Below are 19,595 nucleotides of genomic sequence, written 5' to 3'. Positions count from 1 at the left end.
AAATTTGAAAAAGATGAAAAACAAATTATGCAATGGCCAATGGGAATGATGAAGTTATAAGCACTCGCGAAACTCCGAGAGCACACGAGGTATAAGATAATAAACCTTTAATAAACCTCTGCATATTATTGACAGTGACCAAAAGATTATTTCACACAAGAGAGAAATTTAGCTGCAGAAATGGTTAGATAGTAATATACATAAACTAACTAGAGTAAGAACCATTGTTTTGAATTGTGGCTTTAGACTGGGGTTCCACTGGAGTTGCTTGGCTAGGCTACTAGCTGAGATTTTAATCAAGAGAAAAAAGTCAACCAAGTGTTACGGTTTCTCTTTCAAATATTTAAAGACAGCTAAAGTCGTTCTCAGGATTCGTTAGATGGGATTCAGACCTTCAAACCGTCCAATTTATTAAAAGAAGAGTGACCTAAAGAAGAATGTGGTCAAAGGAAGATCATCATTATATCATTCAAAGGACACTTAGGAAAATGACATGGAAAATTCAAAATAGCACCCCAGAAGAAAAGATAATCCTCCCAAGGAATGTAAGAGAAAAGGTCATATATGAAATATGGGAAATACAAACTCTCAATCGACCTTGAGTGAGCATGAGCAAATATACTGAGGTCATTAAGTAAATAGACTGATAGAGCAAAACTTGTAGTGAGGCTCATTGTAGATAATATTTCAAAAGGACTGACCCGTCACTAATGTAAATTTTCAAACAAATTAATTATGGGTGGGGTTCCCATGCAAACCCCGCTAGTATAGCCAAAAACAGAAAAAAGAAACATGCACATGTCATACACATGAATAGACACACAAATGAACACCCTACCCAGCATCTCTATTGTGGAAATCATGTATCAGTATAGAAATGAAACAGAATAGCAACTTACTGTCATAGAAAAATTGTCAATTCTGTATGGCATAAACCCAGTGTCATCATCAGATAGAAGAATCAAATATGTTCCAGAATTCCCATTGGAACTGTAGAAAAGTCTTTTATCTTGAATAGAAAAATCAGTATTCTGCACTTCAACACGGACCATGTTTAAGGCGCCAGTAACATAATTATGCATTTTGACCTGAATGTCTCCCAAACGATCAGGAAGGAAGCTCCCAGACCATTGCCATCCCGGTTCATCAAATCGCACCGAGACAAGGAGCTCCCTGCAACATCGATGAGCCAATGAATATCAAATACTTAATGAAATGCTACCTGCAAAGCTATGTATTCAAATACCTAATTTGATCAATTCATAATTAAGAATTCCAAGTAGTGAGAGAAGTAGCTGAAAGGAACTCAAGAATTTTATTATGTACCTTGAGGTATCAGTCCAGTGAAGTTGACAATGTTCTCCGACTCCCAAGCGAGAATACAAATCACTTCCCTTCTGCTTGAAACATAGATCCCTGCGGCATGCATTACTAATGACATATCTGCAAAGACAAACACAAAAATGTTATTCCACTGTTAATTACACAAACAGACAATAATCAGACAAAGTAAAAGTGCATCAATCTTGTTAGTGTAAGTAAACCATTGCAGAAGTCGGTTTATTTAGACAGCAATTTACAAATAATAAATAATGCAATTAGGGATAAATGAAAAGTCTGTCTCCTGAAATGCCAACCCTCCCACCGCCCAAAACAAAAAAAATCCATCACATAAACCAAAAAAGAAAATTTGAAAAAAGACATCAGGAATACTATTTTCAATTCTGACCCATCACCAAGCTCATTTGCAGTCAATAACGGTATATTATAGCAGGGTGCATCAATAAGAGCCAACTCTATGATTCTTATAAATTAATATCTGATAATTTTATTGGATGAGCCAAATATTGTGAGGCATGTTTCATATTTTCTTTGCATGGTTGAACCATATTCATTGCCTATAAAACCACAGCAAACACATATGCATCCTTCAATCAATAATAGGGGGCAATATATATACAGAGAGATTGATTGTGAGAATGCATTTCAGAATTTACGCAGTTTCACATAATCCGTAAAGAACTCCTAAATCACAAAGCACTAAAATTACACCAAATTACTGGTGAACTGCCATTCACTAACAATACGAATCACAAAAACAGTACATGATGGTTTTTGCAAACGAATAAGCAGAACTGTGTGGTGCTCTTTACAGAAAAATGTATATGATTACATAACTGAGAAGCAACACCATGACCTTACTGTAATATTTATACGACATACCACCCTAATTTCACTAAAGAATTCCAAGGTACTTTTATCATAACTTGGGATAAATAATCATTATTCAAGCCATATCCCAACTATTTGGGGTTGGTTATAACTTGCCATAAATGAGCTTGCTCAAATTGAACTCGTGGAAAATGCAAAACAGAAGTTCTAGAACAAAAAAATGACCACAATCTAACCGTGATGAGATGGACGTTACAGCAATGGAAGTAAATATCTCCTGGAGCAAGTACAAGTACAACATAACCAGTGTTACGTTAAAAGAGGTCCAAAACAGTATTAGACACAACTTTTGTGCCTTTAAGACTCAGTATTCAACTTTTACGACCAGATGCAACATTATCACAGTTCCAAAAAAGGACTGCCCAGAACATTGGCAGCCGCTAGATGGGTCAAGGGGGTCTGGGCACCTGCCTAGGCGGCTTCCCAGCACCTAGCCCTGAGCAGGGGTCCAGGAAACTGTGCCTGTTTAGGGAACCTAGGCGCATGCCTATGCAGCTGCCCAACTCCTAGGCCTGGGCGGGTTCCCAGGGAATTGTGCCCGCCCAAGGGCAAAAATGTCCCTCTTGGAGGGGCACTTTCATAATTTTCCCCCCTAAATAAGGGGGAAAAGGTGGATTAGGTTTTCATGTGCCCTAAAGCCCTTGTTTTACATTCTAGAGTGAAAAAGAAAAAAAAGTGCAGTTTTCCTTCTATTGTTAATTTGTAATCATAATGCAAAAACCTGAGCCGCCAGAAACCTCGGCTGCCGTACAAGCACTAAGAACCAAGGGCCCCAGCCACCTAGGTGCCATCAGGCATTTTTTGGAATATTGATTATTATATTTCCTTTTAAGTATATGTATAGCCATTTCTGATTTTACATTTATTCTTAACGTATCCAATGTGGATACAACTGAAGCAAGTGATTTTGGTTGCCCCAACGTCTGGAGGGGTTGGCTTCTCGGTCTTGGCTCATATTTTCTACTACAACCCCATTTTGGAAATGACAACATGAGCTCTATAATGGTGACATGTGCTTCTCTGTTTTGCTAGGAAAGTTCAACCCAAAAATTTCTCTAAAGGCCCGAATGTCAAGCCCGAAGTTTATAGCACATATTTAGGGATAGTTTGGCATACTCTGCGTCAAGGATTCTATGGTCTTTTAGATTTCTCTGTTTTATGCCTATGACCTAGATTTAATGTTGTAATTGACAATCTGGATTACATTAAGGTCAGCACGTGGTCTATAAATAGTTTAATATACAAGGGAGGTGACATTATTTAGGATTTCTTCTTAGATATCCTGGTTTATCTAGAGATAAATATGGAGCATGGTTTGTAGGCTTCCACTTCTATTTCAATCGACACAACATGTTGCTTCTTCTCTTTGTGATTTCATTTTACATCATATGGTCTCAGAGCCGGACTATTCCCAAAGCACCTCTGGTGCTGCAACTGTGTAGCCACTAGGGGAGCCCTAGGCTGCCGTGGTCATGGTGGTGGTTTCGGACTTATACTGGAGGATTTCGATGACATTTTGAGGCTATTCAAGGAGCTGGCACATGAGGTACACTAAACGCATTCCGAGCAGAACTTGGTCATTCATGAGAATGACGGCTCTAAATCCACAAAGGAAAAACCTTTCCATAACGATGAAGCTCACTTCCTAATCAGCAAAGGGATCCGAATCTCTATCTTGAGGAATGCTTGGTGGGAGCTTTGGAAGGGGAGGATAGAGGCATTCTAGTCAACATGCCTGAGGTTTCTACCCGGGTACAACCAAATGACTTGACTTAGATTGGATTGCCTGCTTCACAAAGTCTTTTGAGTGGAAGGAGCTATCTGAACAAAAGAAGGTAATGTTTGTGGCTACCCAATTGAAAGGTCATGCCCTAATTTTGGCGGCAGCAATTGCAAACAAGTTGTTTGAGGAAAGGAATGGGGAAAATCAAAACTGGGAGGACGATAAAAGGATGTTTGAAGGAAAAGTTCATCCTAATTGAGTTTGCCCAAGTTTTAAACCAAAGATTTCATCAATTGCTCAAGGAGAAGAGCGTGCAAGAATACACAAAGGAGTTTTACCTATTGATGAGTCAAAAACGAAATCCATAAAAATGACGTTCAGCTCATAGCCCCTACATAATTGGGTTGAAACTTGACACTACACCGAATAACCAGCCTTAATGAATCCTGTTGATTTGTTCAAAAAGTTGGCAAACTTGAAGAGATGTATTTTTTATACATATATCTAATCAAGGCCATCCTAGGCCACTAAAGGACGTAATACCAATCCAAGAAAGCAAGAGTAATTGACCCGAACTTTTTACCATGAGATAGGGGTCAAATAGCTAATGGGTCGTCTGGATCCTAGGGTATCGAAAAATCATATTTTGTGAACCCAAGTTATTTTTCCAAAAAACATGTTTGCAACTTTTTGGACCCATAATCACGTTCTCTGTAAGAAGGGAAGAGGGAAAAAACTAATAATACAATAAAACTGATAATAATACAACAATATTATCCAAAACACGACTTTGTAAGCATGAGAGAGAATACACTATAATTAAACTGATAATAACACAATAATATTATTAATATTAAAATAACTTAAAATGATATATAAATAACAAATAATACTATTATTATAATATAATGATATTTGTAATACAATATTATTATAAAATGAAAGTGTCATAATAATATAATAGCATGTATAATAGTATTATATTTTTATAAATAACATTATTAATAATAATATTATTATTATTACTGTAATTTTTATTATTAGTCATCATTTTCATCATAGCCTTTTCCCAATTAATTGGGGTCGGCTACACGAATCGTGGTCGCCATTCTGCTCTATTAAAGTCCATACCATCAGTGAGGCCGTAAGTCCCCATATCTTTTCGAATTACTTCCAACCACATCCTTTTAGGCCTACCCCTTGCCATTTTTAGTCCTTCCACTTGAACTAACTCGCACTTCCTAACAGGTGTTGTACTTGGTCAATGCCACACATGGCCCACCCACCTAAGTTTGCACTCTCTCACATATCTCCTATTGGTGCCACACCTAAACTCTCTCGAATGTGCGCATTTCAAATTCTATCCCGTCTTTTCACTCATCAATCTCAACATCTCCGCTACGTTCAAGTATTTTTTTTTGTCCGCCAACATTATGAACCATAAAGCGAAACTGGTCTCACAGCTATCTTATAGACATGCGGCGATCACATAAAATTCCAATTGCACATCTCCACTTCGCCCACCTAGCACTAATTCTGTGTTCGACATCTTCCTCAATCTCTCCATTTTCTTGGATCATCGACCAAAGATATCAAAAGTACGGTCTTTTTTGTACTTTTTGGCCAGCAATCTTAACTACTTCCTCTTCTCTAGTATTGGGGTTTTGTGGCCATTTAAAGGCCTTACAATAGCATATACTGAAAAACATATAGTGAAATGTTGGCTTCAGTGAGAGTGTGGTCCACATTGGATTGTAAGCCATTTCTAATGCTTAGAAACACCTGAGCTTTGATTGGCTATGGTTCAATGTCTTGTCCCAAAACCCGTAGTCATGGGCATGTGTGAACACAACCGATAAGGGTTTTGACGTGGGATTATCCCTTCATGATGTCGGAGTTGTGGCTAGGACAGTTGACCAGAGGACATGGACTTGACCTTGGTGTGTGATGGATGGCCTGAGAGAACAAGGGTTTAAATCCTCATTATTACCATCACACGGCATGTACATTAGATAGTTGTCTGAGAAGCGGCCCTTTATGGATAAGGCTGTGTGACGTGTATAATACTGGACTGTGTTGGAAGGACCCATGGAGCATACTGCTTAAATGGGGCTTGGACTTGTCTTCAGGAAGGGACCTGTAATCCATGGTCTAGAATCGTATCTCCTGCACTTCCGACTTTGATAGTCCAATCATGAATCCTTGTAAGAGGCTGTGGGTCATGGGACAGCAACATTATTCTTCTCTAGCAAGGTGGGAAGGGTTGGAACCGCAACAGTGCTTTCCTTCCCCTTCCTTTTGTAAACTAACTGTTGTCTCCCTTTGACAACCTTCCAGCCTTCTTCCCCAGAGGGTAATTTAACAGAAGTAACACCGTTGAGAATAATTGTTGCACTGACCTCAATGGAAACCTTTGCACTTAAGCCTGCTCGACATAATTTGGGCTTGTGGCCCACCCTCCGACACTTGGAACAGATCGAGGGTATGAACTCATAGAGTATCTCTTGCTTATACTCCTTCCCAAAAAAATCCAGCCAAACTTCAGTCGAACAAATGCTATCTAGATCCAATGTAACACACACCCTTGGCTCAGCCCTTGATCTTAGTTTTGTCGGTTTGTCCATAAAGATGGGTTTTCCAACACTGAAGGCAATAGAGAAAAGAATTTCTGGTTCCCAATATACCAATGGTAACCTTGGCAATTTGATACAAACTGGCACAGTATGGCGAGTATGCTTAGAGGGTTGAACTGAAGGATGCCATTCTTGAAGCACCAAGCATTTTTTGTTAATAAACCAAGGTCCCCCTGTACGGCCAACCTCCATCTCTTTACTAGAATGGAAACGAAAAATCAAGAAGCCCCCATCAGCGGAGAATACTTCAAAATCCCCCTCAAGCCTCCGCATCTTTTTCAACATCTCTTTCATGTAGTTCCAATTAGGTCGGCGGCCCAAGAAGTATCCCAATAGACAGTTTGCCCACCTGCTCCTACATGAATCCATCACCTTCTTGTCAATTTTCACAAATTTTTTACCATTAATAATTTCAGTAGGTGAAGTATCCATCTCTTCAAAGTAAAACACTCCATTTTGGACACCCTTGGCACCAAATAACAAGTCTGAGGACCTACCCGGGCCCCAACAACTGTTAGCTAAATTATCATGCTTCCCGTACGACATCTTCACCATGAAGACCCGAGGTAGATCCTAGGTCGTTCTTACTACCCAAAATTTTTTCCAAAGGAGTAACAGCCACCACCTTGCCTTTGTCAAAAACACCCTTTAAGAGAAGAGAAGCCTCCCTTGCAAGCTCCTGATGACCCCAACAAGAGCAACAGCATTAGATCTCGGGGCAGGACCCATATTAGGGTTTTCAAGGCCAGAATCTTGAATAAAATCATCGCAAGGGGCAGAACTACGAACACCCAAACCTTCCCCAAAGTACGCAGCTTCATGATCATCTTCTGTAGAATTAAAGGCAGCACTATTATACTCCTTCGAATTGTTATTCTTCGCAGGCATCTCCCCAAAACCAGACCCAGAAACCACACGATAGGCAGCACCAGAATCTAGCTTTGAAACTATAACATCAGAGACTTTAGGCCCAGATCCATCTTTGATGATATAGCTTTGATCGGTAATGATAGGATCACGACCAGATCCATCCCCATCTCTATCGAGAAGATGGCCACCATCAGAAATAAGAGCAGATCTGGCCATATACTTAAGGGGCTCAGCACCACCAAAACAGAAAGCAATGCTACTTCCGCATAGACGAGAAAGAAGCTCTTGAGGATCAGGTGTTTTTCTCTCCAAAGGGAGAGGCATACCAGGAGGAGGTTGGGAAGCCATCAAAGCAAACACGCTTCAAAAAGCAGCATCACGCAGATCTCTCGCTGGTGGCTCTGGACACAAAGAACTCGCTAGTGGCCCAGAAGTCTCACTGGTGGCTCACAGATCTCTCTGGTCGTACCTCTGGTGGCTCACACAAATTCTCTGGTGGCACACGCAGCTCTGGTGGCCCTCACAGATCTCGCTGGAGGCTCCTCAGATCTCGCTGGTGGCCCTTGCAGAACTTGCTGCTCGCTGATGTCTCTGGCTGCTCGCAGATCTCGCTGCTCGCTGGAGGCCCTCACAGATCTCGCTGGTGGCTTCGCTGTTGAGTGCTCGTTGACTGATGGCTCTCGCTGGTGGCTCCTCTCCTTCGCAGCTCTCGCTGCTCCTCTCAAAAACAAAAAATTGGGTCAAAGCGCCTACACTTCCAAAAGAAATTATGAAAAGTTTAGAGGTTGCGAATTATAAGTAATTGCGCCTACACTGGCAACAATTACTTATGCTTCAGAACATTCGACCCCCATGCCATGGGGACTGGTCGCCCCCTCTGCCGGGTGCAATTAAGTTCAACTTTGATGGCTGCTCGCTTGGAAATCCCGGCCCCTCTGGGTTAGGGGGGGAGTTCAGAGACTACTAAGGAAAGACCCTGGTACAATTCTCAAGTCAAATAGTTCATGCCCATTCACAACTAGCAGAATCTCTCGCCTTGCTCATGGGCATCAAACTCTTTGATCCTGCGTGGCATCAACCACTCCTGGTGGAAGGGGATGCACGCAATATAGTCTCTTGGGGTGCAGGTCATGTTTTCCCCCCATGGTACCTCTCTACGATTTTGACAAGATTTCTCACCACTGCAGGGATATTCCCGTCTCATGGACGCATATCTGGCGGGAATCAAACGCACTGGCGGACCGTTTAGCTAAGGAGGGAGCCAACATGCAAGCCACAGCTACTACCTAAGTCTGGAAGACTTTCCTAATCGTGTTTCCTCATGTTTATTTGGTCTTACTTATTACTGTAATACCTAGCTTGCCACTATGTGGCCAAAGCCCTTGTAAACCGACCCCAATCTGTCGATGTTAAGCCTGTGGTTAGTGTCTTTCTGGAGTACTCTTTGTACTACACCTATCCACAGTGGTTTACTATACCCCCTCCAAAAGGACATACCCGAGTGTCCTCTATTATCACTATATGTACTCCATTTCTTTTAATACAATATTAACTTCTTCAAAAAAATCTACAGATTGAGGGGTTCATATGAGGGGCTTGTTCATGCCATTTGGGTGGTCCAATCCCTGAAGTACCTTAATGGGTGATGAACCAAGTGTTCAACCCTTCATTGTGACATTTATAACGTGTGCTTTGACGGCATCTTTGTCTCCAGCTCTACTGATGATAAGCACTTCGGCAATTTAAGGCTAGGGTTGAAGGCTATCTGAAAGGAGTTGTTAGTGAATCTGACAAAAAGCTTTTTTACTACAAAATAGATTCATATTTTTGGGGGTTTGTGATGTTGGCTATAAGGGTTAAGATGGATCAAACCGGAGTGCAGGTTGCCATAGACTAACCTATACCACAGACAATAGGGATGAGAAGCTTTCTTATTTGGCTACTATTTACATGAGATTTATTAAGAATATCAGCCTTTGAAAGGCATATTTGAATTGACTATGGCAGCTGATGAAAGCTTTAGGCACATTAAGTAGGAGATGACTGATGCCCGGATCTCAGCACTGCCAGATTTCAAGGTCTCTCAGATAAGACTGTGATGCCTCACATGTAGGCATTGGAGCTGTCCCTAGCCAAGTAGGCCAGCCAATAACCTTTTACAGTGAAACATTAAATGAGTCCAAAGCTTTGTACTCTACCAATTATGTGGAGTTCCATGCTGTTGTACAGGCTGTGTGTAACTGGCAGCACTATCTCATACAAAAGGAGTTCATTGAATTCTTCAATTATGAGCTGCTGAGGCACTTGAATGCCCACAAGAGGCTGAACATGCATCATGCCAAGTGGATTTCCCACTTGCAGTAATTCATTTTTGTTGCTTAACATAAATTGACAACCACAACAAGGTGGCCAGATCTCTTGCGTCTTCAGAGGTTGGGATTGAGTTCCTACAGCTATATGCAACTGATCCTTATTTCTGTAAAATTATTGATCCATGTGTGAGGGGCAGCAAGGTTCCCTCTTCTGATTTTGCATTGTAAGATGGCTTCCTTTGCAAAGGGAGTAAATTATGCATCTTGAAAAGATCCTTCATTGCCGACTTGTACAGCGAGGGACTCAAAGGGTATCAAGTGGGATGAGGCAGTGATATTATGGACGAGAAGCATTATTGGTCTTGACTACAGTGAGCCATCAGCCAGTTCACAGTAAAGTACATGATCAGAAAGTCGGTCAAGGGCCGGTCCCAAAACCCTGCTTTATATACTTCTCTGCCCATCCCTACTACCTCTTAGATGGATATCAATATGGATTTTGTAGTGGGACTTCCTTATACCACCAAGTGCTGGGATACCATCTTCATCATGGTGGATCATTTCTTGAAGATGACACGCTTCAACCAGTGCAAGCACACACTTGACACCCACCCATACAGCTGACATATTTCTCAAAGAGATGGATTGCCTTCAGGGAATCCTCAAGACTATATGGAATGCTCTAGACTATCACCTTTGATTGAGACCTATCACCTCAAAGACGTGGATCGCCTTCATGGAAGATGTGTACCAAAGTTCAATACATTTCTGACTACTACCCACAAACAGTCTGACAAATGGAGCTTGTGAAGAGTCTGGGCAACCTCCTTTGGAGCCTTGTAGCAGACAAGCCCAATCAGTGGGACCAGTCCTCCCCCAAGCTGAGATCACTTACAACACTTTTAATAGGTTGACCAGAAAGTCCCATTTTGACGTGTATGGGCGACAACCAAGTACTTGACCTGGTTCCTTTTCCCAAGGGGGAGCAAGCTAAAGATGACGCAGAAGCGCTAACCAAGCATCTCTGAGAAGTCCATACGCAGGTGTGAGAAAGGTGCCAGAGAGTTATGCAAGATATAAGGATGATGTCGCCCACCACTGACGAGAAATTAATCAATGTGATTTACTGATGATGTACTTGCAGCAAGAGTGCTTTCTGATCGGCAACTATCATTAGCTGAAATGTAGGATAATTGGCTCCTGTCCAGTGCTACATAAGATAGGTAACAATGCTAAAAGGTCAAGGTACCAGAGGGGTATAGCATAACCCCTATCTTCAATGTTGCCCAACTTTATGACTAGCAGGGGAAGCAGAGTGGAAGGCTCAGTTGCCTAAGCAAGCTGCCAAGGTTGTTTATAAGGTTTTGCGCATTAGGATCATCACCAATTGGCATGGATCCTATAACCAGTACCTAGTCCAGCGAAAGGATAAACCTCACATGAAGAACTTATGGATCTCGGAGACTTGAGGAGAATTGATGAGAAGGCATTAAGGAGGTTCTCAAACGAGCAAAACGTGGCCAACAATGGCAGACTGATGGACGTTCTCAAATGAACAAAACTCGCAGGCAACCATGGGAGACTGATGCAAGTGATTCTGGGTGTCTAACTTCGAGATGGTGTTGGCTTCTCAATCGCTCATATTTTCTATAATTATCCCATTCAGAAACGGCAGCCTAAGCCCTATAAAGGTAAATCCAATTTGATGATTTCGCTAGGCGTATTGGAGCATAAAATGGTTCTAAAGGCACGAACATCAATCCCGAACTTTTTTGTTTTTTTTTTTGTGAAAGACTTAACTTTTGTATTAAGAGAGGAGCAACATAAGGGGCACTTCCCGGTTAGACAGGAAAAAATGGCTATCCATGTATTAGGGGGTAAATACAAAAAGGTATACATAAACAAGGAGATAAGGTGGACTGAGGTAGCAAAAACTCCTCAGTCGTTAGAGTTAGAAGCGCCAGCCTTAGCAAGAGTGTCAGCCTCTAAGTTTCCTTCCCTCCAACTGTGGGACCAGACGATGTTCAAACGCCTACTAAATTGGGAAATTTTGTCAAACAGGTGGGCGAGGGTCCATGGGCAAGGTGAAGGACTAGAGGCCTAAGATATTACGTTGCTGGAGTCACCTTCAACAATTAAGGAGGAGCTCCAGTACCGGTCGAATAATTTGAGACCTTACAAGGAGGGCTGAAGATTCTGCTGTTTGGGAATTAGAGTGGCCCAAGTGTTTAGGGTAGGAGGCCAGTGATGTACCAAGATGCTCCTTGAAGAGGCCACCAATGCCAAAACGACCGAGGTTGCCTACAGAGCAACTGTCAAAATTGAGTTTTATATGGCCGACCTCAAGTGATCTCCACTAAGAGGCTTGAGGTATATGAGCGTACGTAAGGTTGAGCAAAGCCACCCAATCTAATTGAAATGCTGAAGGAGGGACTCCCTTGAAGAGCTTATGGTTGGAGGTCAAAAAATCGATTGAGCCATTAAACTCCTAGAAGAGGGCAACTGTGGAGGATGTTTTCCCACGAAAGATTCTATGATTCCTCTCCGTCCAAATAGTCCAAAGGAGGGCCACTCTTGAGGCCTTCCATAATTGGATGCCTAATGTGGCCCAGGGGTAGGGTTGGAGAGAGGAGAAAAGGAGGGGAATGGTGCGAGGGGTGACCCACTACCAATGGAATAAGCACAAGAGGGTGCCCCACAGAGAAAAATCAATGAGGCATTGAAGGAAGAGGTGGGCATTGGACTCAGCTTCCACGCGCATGGCGTAGTGGTTTGGAATAGGGAGATCTCTTCTTTGAAGTTGGTCCATTGTGAGGGCTCTTTCAGACATGGCAATCCAGGTGAACACTTTAACCTTAGGTGGAGCGATGCAAGACCATGCTTGACCCATTATTGGATTGGGACCAATGGGGAAAGGTTGGTGGTAACAAGAGTTTGTAGTAAAGGAGGAGACTATGAAAATCCCCGAGGGTGCAAGAGACCATATGGGCTTGTCTTCTCCACTAAGAGGGAGCAAGATGAAATGCAGAAGGGAGAATAGGTCAAGGAATTCCTAAAACTCTAAGTCAGAAAGGGGATCTTCTAAAATTGGGGCTCAGGCCCTGAGTATTTGGTTGAGAGGTGTACCCCAATCATCTTTGATTGGCTCATGTTAACCTGAAACCCTATAACCCTTTGGAAGCATTTGAAAAAAAGGAGAAGGGTGTCCACCTCCTAAGGGGAGGCCTTGCAAAAGACTAGAGTGTCGTCTACGTATTAAAGGTGGGTGATGGACAACCCATGGTTTCATATATAGAAGCAAAGCAGCCAGACTGAGAGAAAGAGACAACTTAGAGATCGACTAAAAACTTCAGCCACAATAGCGTAGAGGAAGGCGGAGAGGGGGTCGCCCTGTCTAAGGCCCCTCATCGACAGGAAATAACCTTTGGGAGATCTGTTGATAAGGATAGAGAAGTAAGGCTGGGAGATACAACCTTGTATCCCCTTCCCCCTTCAGAGGCTAAAACTCATGTGAGCCAAGGTTTCGTCAAGGACGACCCATTCGACATGATCTTAGGCCTTGTTCTCAATTGACTTTGATCACCAGTCCAGGGGTTTTTGAGAGATGCTTAGCGTGGATACATTCATGGGTGATGAAAGCGCCATCAAGGATCTGTCGATCCTTGACAAAGGAACTTTGTTGGGGAGAGATAATTGAGCCTAGGACTTCTCTGAGGCGAGAGGGGAAGACCTTAGATAGGAGTTTGTCTGAGACAGAGGGTGCATCAGAAAGAATTGTAAAAGGCCATTGGGTATCCTTCAGGTCCAAGAGAATAGTCCTTGCCTATATCATGAATTGGTTTGAGGATCTTGTCCTCGGAAGAGGGGTGTTTGAGCCAGGAGGTTATCTCAGGAGGGAGGGTAAAGGAGGTTAGGTTTCCCATTGAAGATCTTGGGGTTGGTGGGAGAGGTGAAAAGGTGTTTGAAGAAGCCCAAGATTGCTCCTTCCATCTCTGCTGGCGGATCAAAAGAAACTCTCAGCAACCTTGATACAAGAGATAGTATTGTTCTGACTTCTAAAATTGGTGATTATGTGGAAAAAACGTCATATTCAGGCCCCCTTATTTGAACCATTTAATCCATGAATGCTGATACCAGTGAATTTCCTCTTGCTTTAGAAGGACTTGGTATTCTACTTTCAAGTGGGCTCTCTGAGCTCGCTCATCCACAAGGAGAGGTCTTGTTCTTCGATGGAGTCCCATGTCTATATTGACTACAAAATTTCACCTTTGTGGGAGCTAAGATTTCCCAAGAGTGGCTTGCTCCATTCCTTGAGCGGCTGTTTGAGGAGCTGGAGTTTCCTTTGAAATCGGAAACTAGCCCAACTGGAAACAAGGGGGGAGAAAAAGTCCCACCATAGAGGGATCAGGTTAGAGAAATTGGGTTCTGCTAACCAAGAAAGCTCTAACCTAAAGGGTTTAGGCCCTCTGGAGCAGGTTTGGTTTTAAGGATGATGGGACAATGGTCGGAGGTAGGTTTTGGAAGAGCAGAAGCATGGGAGCCTGGGAATAGAGCATCCCAATTGGAGCTAAACAGGAAGCGATCAAGTTTGGAGAGAGTGGGAGAGGTTGAATGGCTCGACCATGTGAACCAGGCCTTTCTTGGGGGACCTTAATCAACTGTTTGGGTAGTTTGGACTTTGTCGCATCAAGGACTGTTTAATATTTGATCTCTGTCTTTCATGTCAATGTCCTAGATTTAATGTTTGTAATGGACGCTCTAGATTATATTTAGGTTAGGATTTGTTCGCTAAATAGTGCGCGATGTAAGGGTGAGGTCAGTCTTGGGATTTTCTGCTTAAGGTTTCCTGGTTTAACCAGAGGCAGCTAAGCATGGGTTGTAAGTCCCCCTTTTCTATTTCGAACAATACAGACGGTTGCTTGTATTCCTCTCTGTGGTTTATTTTACATCAACAGCCCCATTGTCAAGAATCTCTGAATCACATGGTGGAGATCATGGACCAGAGGACTTCCTTTAGTTCTTCCTTGTGCATAAACATACACAAGTTATCTATTCATCACATGAGTGGATAGAACCTTGAAGAGATCCAACACGAGAAACTGACGGAAAGTTATGTTAGTAACTACTTCGCCTAAATGTGCTGCTGCATGCACGCTTGTGGACAACATGAAGGTAAGGAGCACAGAGGTTCCATATATCAGTCACAAAAGGTACTTCTAAAAATTAGCTCTGACAGCTATTCTTTCTTTCCTATGTCAAATGGACACAGGTATGTGTGTTACTGTCTGACATGGGTATGGTGTATTAGACCCTTATGCCATGAAGAGCATTCAGCAACAAGGCCATATTATGAAGAGACAACCAAACCCAATAATGTTTTAATAACATTCCATTTCATTATGAGTAGCAAGAAATAATCAATTATGCCCTAATCGGTTGAATTCATTGATTTTCTTAAAGTTCCTATTATGGTTGAATTCATTGATTTTCCTAAAGTTACAAAGTCATTTTCAAAGTTCACTTGTATCCACTCAGAACAAACAGGAAGATCAAATCTCTAAAATGATGTCATCAATGGTTAATCAACGAGAAAGAATCCTGAAGAATCGATGCAGGTATGCATGTCGATATGTCTAACAAAGGTACAATACCCAAACAGAAGAAACCATTTAACATGCTTCTTTCCAATCATGAATTCATTGAAACAAAAAGCATTCTGTTAACTTTGAAATCACAATAACATTTGACTACATAACTAAAAATCATATTTGAAAAGTTGTTGACTGAGAGAATATGAATTGCAAAGCCTGTACATAACCATAGCGCCTCGAGGAAAGGTTGTTTCTGCCCTTGGATGCTGCTCTCTTCAAACTTTTATTGTGAGTATATAAATGACATCAAAAGAATGAAAACTGACTCTAAACAAGTAAATATGATGCATTTCAATTTTCTGTTCTTTTGGCAAGTCTAAGAGTGGGATTCATGCTGGTGACTTGAGAGTGCAAGATTAAGAGCTCCAAATCACTATCCTACAGGTAGAAACCCAGTGCATTTTCATGATAAAAATGAACATACACTGTTCAGTTAGCACTACCGTTAAAATTTTATTTTTCTATGAATCAGTATATATATAGTCAAAACTATCACATTTCTACAACAGAGAGGAAAACCAAAAACAAAAGGTCCAGTTCAGCATTGTCACCTGGGTTGAAAAATGATAGCTCTAGTTCTCCCATTAAGTACTCCAGAAAAAGGCATGGATGCTACAGACAGAATAAAAGCTCCACTTTTACCTGGTTGAGGAATAACCAGACTATTTGACCCATTTGCAGGAACAAGGGAAAATGGATTGGACCACAAAATATTTCGTGAACTTGAGTTAAAGCAATCTGGCACACAAGCACTCAGTCTAACCATTAATTCACTAGAAGGAAAGCCCCCTACAGGAGAATACATGCACGCCTTAAGCTTGCGGCTATCATCATCTACAATGAAATTATTCTCCGACCTCCGAGCTGGATTTCTCTGCTTGTTCTGGATGTTAGGAAAAGAAGCTTGCTGAGAAACTGTATCATGCATGCCAAGATGTCCACAACCATGCGCCAAATGGACAAGGTATCTTGCTTTACAAGGCATACTGGATTTTTTTGGGTATATATTTCTAAAGTTGCCAGTGCGCTGGGATGCAGCTGACACCTCTGCAGAAACAATTGACAAACCAACTTTTCCAGCCAGAAATTGTTCATCACTGACTAGGGAATAACTTGAAGGTATAAAGTACTCATGCCCCTTGTTTTCATTGTCACCATCAGCAAGAGTAAGATTCAAACCAGTGCAGTTGTAGAGCCAAAATGGAACCGAGATGCTAATTCTGCGAGCACCGGAAAATGCATCCATTGTTTTTTCCAATATCAAGCATATCGGGGGATCTCCTAGTCCAAGAAACCAAATCTATCAGTAACTGCAATGTAAATTCATAATTATAAAAGTCAAACCAAAGAAAGACTCATAGCAAATCTGAAAAGCTTGAGAAAATGGTGAGATACCATTTGTCTCATCTGGGTGAAAACGTAATGTTTCATATGCTGGGAATTTGGAAGCATTTGTTTTGCCCATGGCCGTAAAAGTTTCTGCTCGAAGGAACTTTGAAAGGGATGGCCCAAATCCAGATAGATGGAAGGTAATCCCCAAGTCATGCGTGGAATCGATATGGAACAAAGATGCAGTGTCCACCTATACAAAACAGAATGGTACCACAAAAGTTACATCTAACATTCATGCACAGGTAAACATTCAGTACATATATGGACAAACAGTCATCATGTAGCATTTTAAGCACAATACAAACCTCTAAAATATGCACAGATGAGACAACTCCACCACTGCTTTCTATTGTTGCATGTAATGGCATTGGAAGACAGTTTTCGAGAATTAAAGGTGTAGTCAGCCTCACTTGACGAATAAATCGCTTCTTTGACTCGTTAGCACTATGAATCCTTTGATCCGACCTTTCATTCAAACATTTGAAATTTTTTTGACTACGACGGGGGATTGAACTCCGCTTTGTACCGTTGTAAAGAGTGAGGGGTATATCTTGAACTGAGATGGAACAGCGAAATGGATCATTGCTAGGATGAGAAGGATAACAAACGAAGGATCTCAGAAATCCAAGTCTGCTCTCTTGTGAAAGGATATTTGCAAGAGGATGCGCTTCACTCCAGAGGTAATTACTATCAAGTGGACGCCATCTCATGCGACCAGCTTCAGCCAAATGCACAGGAAGTGGCAACTCCTGGCCAGGTAAAATTGGATCTAATACCTGAAATCATAACAAAATTAGGCGATTCCACAAGGGAATATTATGAAACTTATGGAAAGAACATACCTTAGGGGATATTCCAAATGGTATGTCAAAACGAAGTTCTAATGGCACAGAAGTTGCATTTAAAAGAACAACCTGAAGTCATAAGATTCATAAGACACACCAAAGGGTTGTCAAAGACAAGTAAATACCAAAAGGAAAAAACACAAACATACTTACAGTTGAATACAGTCTTATTAACTTGCTGTAACGTTGAATGGAGACTTCAAATACAACAGGTACAACAAAAGCAACACCAGAATCTGCTTTAATATTGTCTTCGGTTTGCTTACTGTACATGTAAGGGTCCCCATTCTTATCTGTATCTGTGATATCAGGGAATTTCGAGAAATCTACCTCAAAATAGCGAAGACCTACAAGGTCCATTGACATAGGTATAGATGCTCGAGAAGTTCCCTCAAGTTGGACACAGATCATATGATGCTGCACTCCGTCTAATTTATTCCCATTAAGCTTTTCAGAGGAATGGCTTGGCTTGTGGCGGAAAAATTGATCTTCTGGAGTTTCATCAATATACAATGGAACTGAAGAGCCTGGCTCAACAATATTTACTCTTGTGTCAGAAATGCTAACATCCTCGGCATTGGCAAGACCCAATACCCAAAATGACAAGGGCAAAGATGTGTCATTCTGAAGAATATAAGGCGCGTAGCGATCTCCATTTATAGACACTGTGGTCCTGCTGTTGTCTATCTCACTACTTTCAGATTTCCCATTTTCTCTGAGTAGGCAGAAAGCGTCTTTAATTATCTCACTTCCCCTCAAACAAGCCTATGAAGGATAGCAACAAAAACGTAACATACATGACTCATTGATAAAACTATAGAGAACTCATTAGGGCCCAAATAAAACAATAATACTAAACCACATCTGCAACTAAAACATATTTTAAAATTAGTTTGATTGTATAACTTTATAGATATGTCAACTCTTGAAAACCAAGACAATATATTCAAGGGTGTGGTTTGTATACAGCCAAGGCTCTAAACAATCAAAATAAAGTGCACCTTCAAATAATGTCAAGAAATGTAGTTTCAGTACTGGAAATCTTCGTGATAGCCTAAAAATATATTTTCATCTCTAATTAAAAAATTTTAAGCTTAAAAAATAGTGTAGATCGAGCCGATCTATAAAAACTTGAAAATCTTGAAAATTGATGGTCCAAAAATGAATTACAAGATGCACCATTTCCAAAACTTGAAATCCATGTATTTCTCATGTCCATGCATCTTGATGTTGAGATGATCAATTTGATGATATTTGGGCATCAAACCAACTTCTTCAAATGAATTTTGAGATGCGCTCTAATTTGATTGTTTAGAGCCTCGACTCTATATAAAATTGTGCATATATTCAAACCTAACTTAAATCTAAGCCAATCACAGAATAACGATAAATTGCAAATGTCCATCTTATACCTCAAGCAGTGCTTCAGTTATATTCACATTAAGCTTTGTAGATGACAATAAATGTATGTCCGTTCCAACATCTCTGTTTAAAAGGGCACTCTGTTCACAAGCCTTAATCAACTTTAAGTTTAGACTCCAAGGCTCTAGGAAAGGCTCCCACATGACCTGCAATTATTTCTCTCAGAATATGTTATTTGCGAAAACATAACAACAACATTGCAAGTTGTATGGCAATGAAAAAGGCACCTTCTGAATGTTGTTGTAGTTCACTTGAAGGTCTCCAGTGAGTAATGTCTCCACCCTATCCTCTATTTGATTACTGTCCACAAGTATATTCTTCAAGAAGATTTCCATGATGGGTAGATTACAGTTCCACTGTACAGAAAAAGTAAATGAAGTGGCAAACTAGCACAACAGAAAGTGAAAAATCCAATCAAAGGTTTTCCGAGATCCATAGCAAGTCAATTATCAGTAATCAAACACTAACAAGACCAATGCAGAAAGTATTGCAAGAGAGTCGAGGAATATAGCATA

The 19,595-nt window shown here is 41.2% G+C and overlaps 1 protein-coding gene across 14 annotated transcripts in view; it reads right to left on the bottom strand.

Moving 5' to 3' along the window:
• The window catches only part of LOC18430385 (vacuolar protein sorting-associated protein, putative (DUF1162)), a 144,811-nt gene that overhangs the window by 11,290 nt on the left and 113,926 nt on the right, over nt 1–19,595 (bottom strand). For 11 of the 14 annotated variants that reach the window (XR_016040549.1, XM_020664999.2, XM_020665003.2 and 8 more), the window contains 9 exons: nt 19,308–19,436; nt 19,071–19,226; nt 17,812–18,423; nt 17,656–17,727; nt 17,119–17,589; nt 16,817–17,003; nt 15,973–16,702; nt 1,327–1,443; nt 900–1,173 (listed from right to left, as the gene is read on the bottom strand). Coding sequence is in view for 13 of the 14 variants with exons in the window: in XM_020664999.2 (XP_020520658.2) it covers nt 900–1,173; nt 1,327–1,443; nt 15,973–16,702; nt 16,817–17,003; nt 17,119–17,589; nt 17,656–17,727; nt 17,812–18,423; nt 19,071–19,226; nt 19,308–19,436 (2,748 nt within the window). In the remaining variant the exon portion in view is untranslated. Of the gene's footprint in view, nt 1–899; nt 1,174–1,326; nt 1,444–15,972; nt 16,703–16,816; nt 17,004–17,118; nt 17,590–17,655; nt 17,728–17,811; nt 18,424–19,070; nt 19,227–19,307; nt 19,437–19,595 lie in introns of those variants that run through there. The other 3 variants (XM_020665000.2, XM_088846506.1, XM_088846512.1) reach the window with 2 other exon arrangements.

This window comes from Amborella trichopoda, chromosome 9 (genome assembly GCF_054954075.1).
Source record: "Amborella trichopoda isolate Santa Cruz 75 chromosome 9, AtrichopodaSantaCruz75HAP2 v2.0, whole genome shotgun sequence".
NCBI classification, from domain to species: domain Eukaryota; kingdom Viridiplantae; phylum Streptophyta; class Magnoliopsida; order Amborellales; family Amborellaceae; genus Amborella; species Amborella trichopoda.
This window is presented reverse-complemented; position numbering and strand designations above follow the sequence as displayed.